This window comes from Somniosus microcephalus, chromosome 4 (genome assembly GCF_052327205.1).
Source record: "Somniosus microcephalus isolate GS21.2 chromosome 4, FLI_Smic_1.0, whole genome shotgun sequence".
In the NCBI taxonomy this organism is placed as follows: Eukaryota; Metazoa; Chordata; class Chondrichthyes; order Squaliformes; family Somniosidae; genus Somniosus; species Somniosus microcephalus.
In genome coordinates, this window is record NC_140990.1 from 252301145 (window position 1) to 252315637 (window position 14493).

The window sequence follows — 14493 nt, forward strand, 5'->3', positions numbered from 1 at the left end:
AGTTGTTGTATATGTTTTTAATGTATCAAGTCATAGCTAACAAATCCACTAAGATTGAGGATAAAAGATAAAATAGACTAAAATAAATAGTAAAATTATTAGCAACAATAAATTTGATTGTAATTGAAATATTTTCTTCAAATATATAATCAATTGTTGATGTCTCATGCTATGCAGGTGAACCAAAATCCAGAAGTAGATGATTATGATTATAAGGAAGAAGAGGACCTGAAACTTGTAACTCCTTCATCTCATTCAAAGGGCAGTAGCTTTCTATCAATCAGTAAACATGTTCCAGGTCTACACTCACAGTCTGTTAAACCAGTGAAAGAATCCATATTGTCAGTTTCCCCAAAAGTAAAAATTCCAGTTTCAGGTAAGATCTTAATTTTCTATCTGTAGCATAATTGATGGATAAAGTCAGATAACTAGAGAGATTGAGTGCCACAGTAGATTAGAACACAGTCCTTTTACCTCAGAAACAGGATTGAATTTCAGCACAGACCACTAGGATAATTGAAGGACATTAGTTTAATTGATTTGGGATAGTCTCAAAGGTCTCCTTATTGGGGATAAATCCACAGTACAAAATTGAAATCATTCAGCACTAAATTGGCAGCTTCACTTAGAGATGTCACATGGCACAAGGAAGACTGGTATGAATATAGCAGTAGTACAGTATGAAGATGTCTTTCAGATTGGGCATTGTTAGCCCAATGGGAAAAGCAGCTTTACTCTGCACCGGAAAACACATGTTCCTGGATAACATTTTTCCCTCAGCTAATACCACCAAAAAAGCAGATTCCTCTCATTGCTATTTGGGGATGTTACTACAAAAAATGTCAGCCAAGTTTGCCTACATAACAAAAGTCACTGCACGTGATACATTTCTAAGCGATGTGATGAGGCCTATATAAGTGCAAGTCTTTGACAGTAGGTGGGAAAGTTCCACAGCGCCCTTAATACTCCTCTCCCACACACAAGAAAGGTCCACTGATTACTTCTGGAAAAAAGTTCTGGAGTAAACCATTATAGAACGTAAGAGAAAAAGAAAGAAGAATTTGTATATATTTTAGAACCCTGCTTCTTGTACAGTTTTCTGATTTGGGGTTTGCATTCTAAGCTAAGTTATGAAAACATTTTATCAATAATTCTCTAATACAAAAATAACTCTCTAATTTTAAAAGTTGTAGAATTACAGTACCTACAAGAGTATTTTCAGTTTTAACTTATTTGAATTTCATAAAACATTATGGCCTAGAAATTGGGTTGGGGCACCAAAGTGGCACCAAAGTCGCCTGAGCGCAGGATTTAGCGCAGCGTTCGAGGCTTTAGCGATCGTCAGATATTCCGTTTCATTGCCCTTAGAGGGAGACGGGGCGAGGCTCGAGGTGTTCCGTGTCCCTCTTAGGGCGCTGAAACTGAATATCGCAGCACGCTGCGGTACTGCAGGCCTTCCTCCCATTGTTAAGGGGGAGGGGCCTGCAACAGCGCGATCCCCGCGCGCGAGTGCCGGTAAACGAGCCCGGCACCAAGGAGAAGTGCCGGGCTCTCGGGAAACAGCCGGCAATGCCGCAGCGGGGGTGGAGGTCAGGAGGCTGGGGACGGAGGTGCTGGCAGGCGGCCGCCGAAAAAGGCTGCCGCCCCGCACCTCCACCTTAACTTGCGCCGCTGCCGGCACAGCAAGGCCCCGTGAACCGGGCGTGGGTAGCGAACGGCGCAACTGCGCCGTTCGCTACCAAATATCACGAACGGGGCACGAATGGGGCGCTGCGCACACCGATGACGTCATCGGTGGCGGCGCAGCACAAATGGCTAACGCCACCATTAGCGCCCCTGCTGAATATCGCGGGAGGCGCAGCCAGTGGTGCTACAGCCACTGACTGCCTCTTTAGGCGCTAACAGGTGGCGCTACTCACCCAATTTTTCTCCCTATGATTCCAAATATAAAATCTACAATAAATTTTCATTGCTAAATAATTATTTTCAAACATATCTCAATTACTTCAATAGATGAATTTTTATAGTTGACCTATTTTTCAACCTACGATGCAACTATCCTAATTATATTTTTTTCTAGATCCTCTCTGTCAACTCCGTTTAGACCAAGGGACATGTCGTAATTATTTAATTAAATGGTATTATGACAAACAGGCCAATGCTTGTGCACAGTTTTGGTATGGCGGCTGCAGTGGAAATGCTAATCGTTTTGACACTGAAGACAAATGCAGGAAGACCTGCGTAGTTTCCAGTGCAGGTATGATCTTGGGTCTTTACATTACATGTTTGTGTATTCATTTGAAAAATCACTACTTCTAACATCAGGGTAAAATGGTGCAACCATCACAACAATGAAATGCAACATAAAATAACAGCATTTTTATATAACCTTCACGATTTACTTTTAAAGTGGAAGATAATAGGTGAGTGTTGCAACTATATGCCAATCTGGATCTAATTGTCTGTCAGCTCTGAAGGACATAAATTCACAGCACATTCCACAACAAAATTTGAGTTCCCAAATTCAAAGACTACTTTCAAAACACTTTTTGTCTTAATTTTATATGTGGTGGTAACATAAGAATGGGAGATAATCAGAGGCAACTGTAGCAAGTTCAGATATCTGTCAAAATACAAACAGGATCAATAGGAACATGTTTGGTCGGTGTAGAAGGATAAGCTGAAAGTTTTCCTATATTAATGTAAGTAACATTAGGAATAAAGTTTCAGGATGCAAGATATACACAGATAATGAAAATAATTCTGACATACAAAATCTACCAGATGTTTTTGCACTTCAGTTATAGTGCCATTTTAACAACAGGCAGACAGTGCTTGTTTGATGAGATTCTATTTTTCAGAATCTGTGCCATTGGAGTACTGTGCTAGCACTGTGTATAATTCTGATATAAGTAGAAGATAAACAATAAGCCTCAATGGATTGGGAAACTCTCTAGTAATGTTAGCCTATGAATTATGTTGGCCAGAAGTACATAAGAACATAAGAAATAGGAGCAGGAGTCGGCCATTTGGCCCTTCGAGCCTCCTCCGCCATTCAATAAGATCATGGTTGATCTTCCACCTCATCTCCACTTTCCTGCACTATCCCCATATCCCTTGATTCCCTTAATATTCAAAAATCTATCGATCTCTGTCTTGAATATACTCATCGACTAAGTCTTCACAGCTCTCGGGGGTAGAGAATTCCAAAGATTCACCACCTTCTGAGTGAAGAAATTTCTCCTCATCTCAGTACTAAATGGCCGACCCCTTATTCTGAGACTGTGACCCCTGGTTCTAGACTCCCCAGCCAGGGGAAACATCCTCCCTGCATCTACCCTGTCAAGCCCTGTAAGAATTGTGTATGTTTCAATGAGATCACCTCTCATTCTTCTAAACTCTAGAGAATATAGAGTCATGAAGTCATAACGGCACAGAAGGAGGCCATTTGGCCCATTGAGTCTGTGCCAGCTCTCTAGAGCAATACAGTCAGTCCCATTCCCCCGCTGTAGCCCTGCAACTTTATTTCCCTCAAGTGCCTATCCAGTCTCCCTTTGAAAACATTGAGAGGGTGATTTTGCCGGCGCTCAGGGGTCGGTTTGGAGGCGGGACTGCTGGCAAAATCAAAAAGATTGGCAACGGGTCCCGAACCCGCTTCCAACCAGTCGGGTCCCTGATTTGCGCAGGGACCCGACTCCTAGCAGCGGGAAGAGGATTATAACCACTTAACTGCTTGTTAACAGGTAGTTAACAGGCAGTTAAAAGGCTTTTTCCAATTTTGCCAGGTCAACTGCGGGCTTCCCGACATCCGGACACCACGCCAGGTAAGTGTGGCGTGTTGTGAGTCTGCTGTAGTGTTTCTTCTTCTTCATTGATGACAGCTGCAGAAATGGTGTGAAGGATCCAATTGTACACTGGTGAATTTCAGAGGTAAGAAAATGCTGGGAAAATCATTTTTAATGTACTTAGACTTTTCTGTAGGTAATAAGGTTTGAAGTGTTCATGTAGTCCCACTTCATTGGGAGAACCTCTCTCACCAGTGACAGATCGCTTCTGTAATCTCACCTGCAGCTGCCATCTGTTTTATAAGGAGGGAGTCACTGGAGAGTCTGGCTGCAAGGGTTCACCTTTGTACAGTGATTGGCAGTCTTTGCAGCACCTCAATGCTGTCAAACACTGAAAAATCATGTCAAACAAAAATGAGCGTGTCCCCTTTAAGAAAACCATCAGATGACGCGTCATCAACTGACGTCATCTGACACCGCTTTCTCTTAATTGGCCGGCATGCCCGCAGGGTGGGCTTAACAAGGCCAATTGACGCAAAATAGCATCTGTGTGTCGGGCGTCATTCGGGGCGGGATCGGAACCCAGAAGTCAGCTGACTCGCTCCCAACTCGCCTCTTCGGGTAATTTCATGGCCTGAGTGTCTCCGCTTCCACCACTTCCGTCAACAGCGAGTTCCAGGTCCTCACCACTCACTGCGTAAAAAGGTTTTTCCTCACATCCCCCCTGTATCTCTTGCCAAAATCTTAAATCTGTGTCCCCTAGTCCTTGTACCATCAACTAGTGGGAACAGCCTTTCCCCGTCTAGCCTATCCAAACCCATCATAATCTTGTACACCTCTATCAAATAACCCCTCAACCTCCTTTGCCCTAATGAATACAAATCCAGCTTCTCCAACCTGTCCTTGTAGCTAAGATCTCCCATCCCCAGAACCATTCTGGTAAATCTCCTCTGCACACTCTCAAGGGCCTTCACATCCTTCCTAAAGTGTAGTGACCAGAACTGGATGCAATACTCCAGTTGTGGCCTATGCTTTATAAAGGTACAGCACAACATCTCTACTTTTGTACTCAGTACCTCTATTTATGAAACCCAAGGTCCCATATGCTTTGTTAACCACTCTCTTAATAAGTCCTGCCACCTTCAGGGACCTATGCACATTAACTTGCAGGTCCCTCTTTCCCTGCACACTCTTTAAAACTGTGCCATTAAGTGTATATTGCCTCTCCCTGTCCCTTCTGCCAAAATGTATCACCTCACACTTCTCTGTATTAAATTCCATCTGCCACTTGTCTGCCCATTCTGCTAGCCTTTCTATGTCCTGTTGCAGTCGATTGGTATCATCCTCACTGTTTGCCACACCCGTAAGTTTGGTGTCATCGGCAAATTTAGAAATTCTACTTTGTAGAATTAGACTAGGCCTAGTCTACTCAATCTGCCCTCATAGGACAATCCCCCCATCCCAGGAACCAGTCCGGTAAACCTTCGTTGCACTCTCTCTATGGCAAGTATATCCTTCCATAGGTAAGGAGACCAAAACTGTACACAATACTCCAGGTGTGGTCTCACCAGGGCCCTATATAATTGCAGTAGGTAGGATATTTGCCATAAGTCATCATTCCCTAATGTATTCTGATTATACTGCCTGTTCATTTTTAATCTGTTTGTGAGTAAGAACCTGTATTTACACAAAAGTTCTTTTTCTTAGAAGTGAAAATGTTTTTTTTTAATTTTTTTTAATTTGTTTTATGGGATGTGGCCGTCGCTGGCTAGGCCAGCATTTATTGCCCATCCTAATTGCCCTCGAGAAGGTGGTGGTGAGCTGCCTTCTTGGCACGGTGGCATAGTGGTTAGCACTGTTGCCTCACAGCGCCAGAAACCCGGGTTCGAATCTGGCCTCGGGCGACTGTCTGTGTGGAGTTTGCACATTCTCCCCGTGTTTGCGTGGGTTTTCTCCGGGTGCTCCGGTTTCCTCCCACAGTCCAAAGATGTGCGGGTTAGGTTGATTGGCTATGATAAATTGACCCTTAGTGTTAGGGGGATTAAATACGTGGGGTTACGGGGATAGGGTGGGATATGTGTTGGTGTAGGGGTTACGGGGATCGGGTGGGATATGTGTCGGTGCAGGCTCGATGGGCCGAAATGGCCTCTATCTGCACTGTGGGGTTTCTGTGATTCTGTGAACTGCTGCAGTCCAAGTGGTGCAGTTAAGTTTCTGGTCAATGGTGACCCTCAGGATGTTGATGGTGGGGTATTCGGCGATGGTAATACTGTTGAATGTCAAGGGGAGGTGGTTAGACTCTCGCTTGTTGGAGATATTCATTGCCTGACACTTGTGTGGCGCGAATGTTACCTGCCACGTATCAGCCCAAGCCTGAACGTCGTCCAGGTCTTGTTGCATGTGGGCATGGACTGCTTCATTATCTGAGGAGTTGTGAATGGCGCTGAACACTGTGCAGTCATCAGTGAACATCCCCATTTCTGACCTTATGTTGGAGGGACGGTCATTGATGAAGCAGCTGAAGATAGTTGGACCTAGGACACTGCCCTGAGGAACTCCTGCAGCGATGTCCTGGGGCTGTGATGATTGACCTTCAACCACCACAACCATCTTCCTCTGTGCTAGGTTTGACTCCAGCCAGTGGAGAGTTTTCCCCCTGATTCCCATTGACTTCAGTTTTATGAGGGCTCCTTGATGCCGCACTCTTTCAAATGCTGCCTTGATGTCAAGGGCAGTCACTCTCACCTCACCTCTGGAATTCAGCTCCTTTGTCCATGTTTGGACCAAGGCTGTAATGAGGTCAGGAGCCGAGTGGTCTTGGCGGAACCCAAACTGGGCATCACTGAGCAGGATATTGGTGAGTAAGTGCCGTTTGATAGCACTTTCAATGGCACCTTCCATCACTTTGCTGATGATTGAGAGTAGACTGATGGGGCGGTAATTAGCCGGGTTGGATTTGTCCTGCTTTTTGTGGACAGGACATACCTGGGCAGTTTTCCATATTGTCGGATAGATGCCAGTGTTGTAGCTGTACTGGAATAGCTTGGCTAGAGGCGCGGCCAGTTTTGGAGCACAAGTCTTCAGCACGACAGCCGAGATGTTGTCGGGGCCCACAGCCTTTGTTGTATCCAGTGCGCTCAGCTGTTTCTTGATATCACGTGGAGTGAATTGAATTAGCTGAAGACTGGCTTCTGTGATGGTGGGAACCTCAGGAGTAGGCCAATATGGATCATCCACTCGGCACTTCTGGCTGAAGATGGTTGCAAACACTTCAGCTTTTTCTTTTGCACTCACGTGCTGGGCTCCAACATCATTGAGGATGGGGAGATTCATGGCGTCTCCTCCTCCCACTAGTTGTTTAATGGTCCACCACCATTCACGACTGGATGTGGCAGGACTGCAGAGCTTCATGCACTGGTGTTTGTATATCTGTGCTCAGTGGTACATTACATTTTCAGTGTGTGTGCAGACCACTGTTCAGACTAGATAGCTTTGTGTGAGAGAGCAGAAAACCAAATAGGATTGGATGGAATGGTAATACAAAGAACTTCAAAGAGATTGAGAAAGAAACAAGTCAGAAGTGAATGGGGAGAAAAAGAAATGCAAGCAAGGAAATAGATGGCACTGTGTGGCAAGAAGGCAGAAAAGAGTGGGCAAGTGAAAGATGAAAACACTCAGTAAATATTTTCTTGCCCTCCAACTACTGTAAACTGGAAGGGGGAGAACATGACAAAGTATGCATTAATGTTCTAAAAAAATTCCAGCATTTGTGCCCAAGACACACAAACCACTGGCATAACTGATTTTGGCCCTTCCATGTTAGGGATTTAATGTAACTTAATTTACTTTTCATGAGGAGGCAGCGAGTCATTTTGCAGATTTTTTTCCACAATAGATTAAATGGGGGACTGTGTGGCGCAGTGAGTTAGCACTTTGTCCTCCTTCTTGGGGACCTGGATTTGAATCCAGCTCAGACTGATGGGATGAAAATCTCATCTCTCTGCTTCCTGTAAGGCTGCCATGTAAAATAAGGTTGAGAAATCTAAACCCAAATCCTAGGGCTGAATTTTGCCAGTGCTCAGAGGGTGGGTTCAGAGGTGGGTCCACTGTCAAAATAACAAAGATTGACAGCGGGTAGGGAACCCGCTGTCAACCCGCCTCCACACAAGTCTCCCAGCTCCCAGGTGAACAGACCCGACACCAAGCGGCAGGGGAGGCAATTCACATAATAAAATGGATTGTTAACATCCAATTAACTGTTATTTTAAGCCTACATTACAATTTTATGTGTTCCCCACGGGTTACCCGCTGCTCGGGGAACACGTCAGCTCAGCATGACGTGAGTGGATTCAGCATTGAATAATCTCATGACCTGACAGCTGCCAAAGTTGTATGAAAGATCCCACGTTACAGCTGTTCACTTTCAAAGCTCAGAAACTGTTGCTTACTGTATTTGGAAGACATATTGAGCTTTCTGCAGCTTGCAAGTGTTTGGAGCCAACTCTCTATCCAGTGCCACCTCATTGGAACAACCTCTCTCACCATTAACAGATCGCTTCTGTCATCTCAACCTCACCTGCCATCTATTCCATCAGCATCGGTGCCCTTGAAAATATCTCACCTTGGTCCTCAGAAAGCCACCAAGATCAGCCCCAACACCAGCATCACTGGGCACACCAGCAGCAACAACAATAACACCAGCCTTCTCCACAATCAACTGATGCTGCACAGGACACAGGGCATCAGCACCCGACCACATTGCTGCCAGGGATGGCCTCACCATGGCCAGATTTACTTCACTTGATGCTGTACACCTTGGCTGCCACATGATGCGCCAGGTTGGCACCACCCCACACCAACACCATAAAGCATCCCTACAATGCCCAAGCCATTCCTTTCACACTCATCGCCATTGCGGAGGGTACCGTTATGTCTCACCATTTACTGCAACTCACTAAGCCACTTCCAAAGGTGCACACAAATCTGTCCAAGAACGCAAAATGTTTAAAATAAAGATTTCAATGTTTGACCGCACATTAACAGAAATTTCACATGAACATTGGCTAAGACACCCAAGTGCCTACTCTCATGTGTTGTTACTTGGTATGATTGGACTAGGATGAGGGTGAGTGTGAGGGGTGGCTAGTGAGATGGGGAACTGATAATGTAGATAAGAGTGATGGGTGGAGGTACAAGGTGAGTTGGTGTGAGTAAGGGTGTGCAGGAGTAGGGTAGGGAAGGCAGAGTGATGGGGATGTGATGAGTGGCACAGCAGGATGAGGTTGAAAGGTTTGTGCCACTGCAGCCTGGTCCTCCTAACGACATCCCTGCTTGTGTCCTCTCGTGCAATGTGCAACCAGGCTGCGTTGATCTCCTGGGGAGGTCTCTTCTGCCCATGGGAAGGGAAGAAGACCTCCCTCCATAAGCATGGAGGGAGTCATGGGAGAGCCTGGGTGCAGCCATGCACCTTTATGCAGAGCTTGCAGCTCCTCAATGCTGTAGAACACTGTCAACAGAACTGTCAAAATCAATTTGGACATGGCCCCTTTAAAGAAACCGGCTGATGACGTGTCATCAAATGGCATCATCAGACCCACTTCCTATTAATTGGCCGGGAACCTCACAGGGCGGGCTTAACAAGCCCAATCAATGTAAAATCACTTGGAGAGTGTGGGCTGCAGTAGGCAGCGGGCTGGGACCGCGACACCAACCCTGGCCGCCCCGGACCCACCTCAGTCGACGAAATCACAGCCCTAGTGTTTGTGAGTCTACGAGATAAAAATTGACTCTTAAGTCGGTGCTAAAACAACCCTAAATTTAGCCATTTCATTCAGAGAAGCTACAAGGAAGGCAGTTGTGGGAAATGGGGACTATCATATTAGTGCAGTACGGGATGCTGTTCTAAGTTTGAATCTAAGTTACATTGTTGGGGCAGACTAGAGTAAGCTTTCCTGTACCTGTACTGACTTCTGTGTGGTTGATGGTGCCACTGAAAGCTTTCAAGGAAAAGCATTCCAGAAAAAGCATTCCAATCCCCAGTGCTAACACCTCTCAGCTTGATAAACGCAAGCGATTTGAAATAAAACTGTGTTGGAAGTGTCCATGATAAAACAGATTGTACATAATCTATGAAAGGAACAGTCTTGATGAGCCAAATGGAATTTTCCCATTTCATGTTTTTTGTATGTATTGTTCTGAAAAATTATGCAGAAGATTTTTTAAAGGGTAACCTCATGTTAGTTCAATGAACTGAAAAAATTATATCCCGTTTTGGTGCCATATAGGACTACCAGTGTTTTGATTTCATAGTTATACCATTAAAAAGTACCACATATCAAATAGTTTTACACTTTAATAATTGTATCCCCTTTTAAAAACAGAATCCTGATGTGGATCCCAGGAAGACTGTATTTCAGCAAATCAGAATGAGATACAGGAAGAAGACAGAAAAAGATTTTTGTGCATTTGATACACTATGAACAATATTTTTATATTTTAGTAGCTATTCATAAAGATTCAATTTGTATAAAAATGTTAATACAGATACTTACCTTTTTTTGTTAATTTGTCTATATAAATGCAATTCTCGGGGTGAAAATGAAAAATAGAAATATTTTACTGTATGTCTGAAAGACTGTCTTTGCAATAATTGCAAAACAAGAATTTAGAAAAGATTAGGACAGATATTTTTGTTTGCATTTAAGTTTGTATTCTGGACTGTACTGAGAACATTAACTTGACTAGTTGCAAAGGAGGAACATTTAAGTAGTTACAGCTGGGAAGATGGAGTTTTTTGCAAGAATTCTAGCTTTACAAATTATGTTTTGTTTCTCTTCCAAAGTTTATAAAATGGTATGGACCATAAAGTTTAAAATGGTAATGATGTGTCTTTTTGCGCTGTTGCCTGATAAAGGCTAAACTCACTGGACTGCTTTTATTTCATTGTGTGCCAAAGTAGTTTGGACAGTTGATGAATTGTTATCTGTCTAGTTTATATAATAGAGCTTTGTTTAGCTGGGTGTAAGTACAATAATTGGCAGCTAACTATGAAAGCAGGTCAACACAACTGAATGCTTTGACTCATTGATGTGTTAAAGCATCGAAGACCTCTTATGATAAATGGGAGATGACACCTTTCACATGTTGCAGTATATAATAGGAGCATTGAAATTTTCTCCCGTGGCATTGTGATATCTGATTTGTTAAATAAATTACAAATGTTTATATGTTTTGCTATGTTACACATACACCGTTACACTTTTCATTATTATTGAAATCTCAAAAATGTACCATACATATATATTTTATAAAGTCACTATCCATTTTGATTGCATAGTGCTCATTGGAGCACTGTATTGATACATCCAGGTTTGATGCCATGACTTTGCTGGCGCTGGGAGCAACATGAGTCAAGGGGTTGAGACAATTTGTTTGTTCTTGGTTTCTGTGGATTAGTTACACTTGGGAACAGGGAGATGGAAGCCCTAAACACTAGTGGTCATATCATTGGCTTCATGCTCAGTTGGTGAGTTGCTGTGTTGGGTGTGAGGCAGCTTCTGCATTGCAACCCTGGTCTCATATTTGATTCCAAGATTAGCTTCAAACCACATACCCGCGCCTAACTAAGACCGCCTATTTCCACCTCCATAACATCGCCCGACTCCACCCCTGCCTCAGCTCATCTGCTGCTGAAACCCACATCCATGCCTTTGTTACCTCTAGACTTGACTATTCCAATGCACTCCTGGCCGACCTCCCATTTTCTACCCTCCATAAACTTGAGGTCATCCAAAACTCTGTTGCCCGTGTAATAACTCACACCAAGTCCCATTCACCCATCACCTCTGCGCTCGCTGACCTACATTGGCTCCTGGTTAAGCAAAGCTTCGATTTTAAAATTCTCATCCTTGTTTTTGAATCCCTCCATGGCCTCGCCCCTATGTCTGTAATCTCCTCCAGCCCTACAACCCTCCAAGATATCTGCACTCCTCCAATTCTGGCCTCTTAAGCATCCCCAATTTTAATCGCTACACCATTGGCGGCTGTGCCTTCAGCTGCCAAGGCCCTAAGCTCTGGAATTCCCTCCCTAAACCTCTCCGCCTCCCAACCTCTCTTTCCTTCTTTAAGACGCTCCTTAAAACCTAACTCTGCCCTAATATCTCTTTATGTGGCTCGGTGTCAAATTTTGTTTGAAAGCACTCCTGTGAAGCACCTTGGGACGTTTTACTGCTAAAGGCACTATATAAATACAAGTTGTTGTTAAGAACATAAGAAATAGGAGCAGGAGTAGGCCATTCGGCCCTTCGAGCCTGCTCCGCCATTCCATGAGATCATGGCTGATCTTCTGCCTCAACTCCATTCACCGGCCCTATCGCCATATCCCTTGATGCCCTTACTAGTCAGAAATCTATTGACTTCTGTTTTGAATATACCCAATGACTGAGCCTCCACAGCCCTCTGGGGTAGAGAATTCCAAAGATTCACCACCCTCTGTGTGAAGACATTTCTTCTCATCTCAGTCCTGAATGGCCTACCCTTTATCTTGAGGCTGTGGCCCCTGGTTCTAGACTCCCCAACCAAGGGAAACATTCGCCCAGCATCCATCCTATCAAGCCCTGTAATAATTTTGTATGCTTCAATGAGATCCCCTCTCATTCTTCTGAATTCAAGAGAATACAGGCCTAGTTTACTCAATCTCTTCTCATACGACAGTCCCACCATTCCAGAAATCAATCTCGTGAACCTTCATTGCACTCCCTCTATGGCAAGTATATCCTTCCTTAGGTAAGGAGACCAAAATTGTACACAGTACTCCAGGTGTGGTCTCACCAAGGCCCTATATAATTGGAGTAAGACATTCTTTACTCCTGTACTCAAATCCTCTTGTAATGAAGGCCAGCATACCATTTGCCTTCCTAATGGCTTGTTGCACCAGCACATTCACTTTCAGTGACTCATGTACAAGGACACCCAGGTCCCTTTGAGCATTTACATTCCCTAATCTTTCACCATTTAGGAAATACTCTGCCTTTCTGTTTTTTCTACCAAAGTCGATAACTTCACATTTATCCACATGATAATCCATCTGCCATGTTCTCGCCCACTCACTGAGCCTGTCGAGATCCCCTTGAAGCCTCTTCACATCCTCTTCGCAACTGACACTGCCACCTAGCTTTGTCTCATCAGCAAATTTGGAAATGTTACATTTAGTCCCCTCATCCAAATCATTGATATAGATTGTGAATAGCTGGGGCCCAAGCACCGATCCTTGTGGTACCCCACTAGTCACAGCCTGCCATCCTGAAAAAGACCTGTTTAACCCTACTCTTTGTTTTCTGTCTGTTAACCAATTCTCAATCCATGCTAGTATATTACCCCCAATTCCATGTGCCCTAATTTTGTTCACCAACCTCTTGTGTGGGACCTTATTGAAGGCCTTCTGAAAATCCAGATACACCACATCTACCGGTTCCCCTTTGTCTACTAGTTACATCCTCAAAGAACTCCAATAGGTTTGTCAAACAGGATTTCCCTTTCATAAATCCATGTTGATTCTGCCCAATCTTACTATTAGTTTCTAAGTGCCCAGTTATTGCATCCTTTATAATAGATTCCAGCATTTTCCCAACTACTGATGTGAGGCTAACAGGTCTGTAGTTCCCCATTTTCTCTCTCCCTCCTTTCTTAAATAGCGGGGTTACATTTGCTATCCTCCAATCTGCAGGAACCATTCCAGAATCTATAGAATTTTGGAAGATGACAACCAATTCAAATTATATGAAGGAAACTCAAAACCCTAGGATTTAGGTCATCCGGTCCTTGGGATTTATCGACTTGTTGCTGAGTGAACGTCCAAGAATGGACTCCAGGCTGCTTGGTATTTCTCTAGTTCCAGGTGGAAGTCAAACTTCACTCATTCTGATTAGGATATATCCCCCAATGTGCTTCAGCCACATGTTTATTGCAGGTAGAGACTGTACTTTGTCACAGAGAGAGAATGCACCTTCTTGCAGCTAATTGTGAGAGTTGTGCTAGCCTGTACATTGCTGAGGGGAGTGTCCTGGTCTCCAGTGAGTTGGCACAGCTCACACTGAGCTGGATTCTCTGGAATTGTAGGACTGATCATGGTCCTTACGGCCTTCCACACTGCTATCCAGAAAAGATGAATACAGGGTCGTGACTAGAATAGGTGTAAGAAGGTGACCATAATCCCTCCAGTTGTATGGAGGGGTGAAATTTATGTAGCTTGTGTGGGATTCAGTACATGCAATATATGATCTTGAGTTTCCTTCATATAATTAGCTGCAGATAGTGATGTTGAGGTCTGTCACCTTACCTCTCACCAGACCACAGCCCACCCTCGCCCTTAACGGTTGGCCTTGGTCTCTCTCCCAAGCTCCCCTCAGGTTTTCTATCATGGAGGTGCACAGGGTGGAAATATATCTGCAGGAGGCTATTGAGTGGGGGAACCGTTCAATGGGTTTGATTCATGCACCTGAAGTTTTTTCAGGGTTCCAGAGGTAATGCTTCATCAGACAGTGGTATTGGTCATGCTGGGAAAGGTGAAATTTGTTGACTAACTGATGGGAAGGCAGGATATAGCCATCTCAAAGGACTAACAACACTAAAAACAATAAAATGGAGTGAATCATGAACATCTTGAACTATATCAGTTTATTTTTGTTTCAAAACAAAACCCAGTAAATCT

The 14493-nt window shown here is 44.0% G+C and overlaps 1 protein-coding gene across 1 annotated transcript in view; it reads left to right on the plus strand.

Annotated features, from left to right (window-relative positions):
• The window catches only part of col28a2a (collagen, type XXVIII, alpha 2a), a 177599-nt gene extending 166570 nt beyond the window's left edge, over positions 1-11029 (plus strand). The window contains exons 33-35 of the mRNA XM_085986214.1: positions 178-376; positions 2081-2257; positions 10166-11029. Of these exons, the coding sequence (XP_085842340.1) occupies positions 178-376; positions 2081-2257; positions 10166-10173 (384 nt within the window). The 3' untranslated portion in view covers positions 10174-11029. The remainder of the gene's footprint in view (positions 1-177; positions 377-2080; positions 2258-10165) is intronic.
• Positions 11030-14493: the final 3464 nt, after the last annotated feature.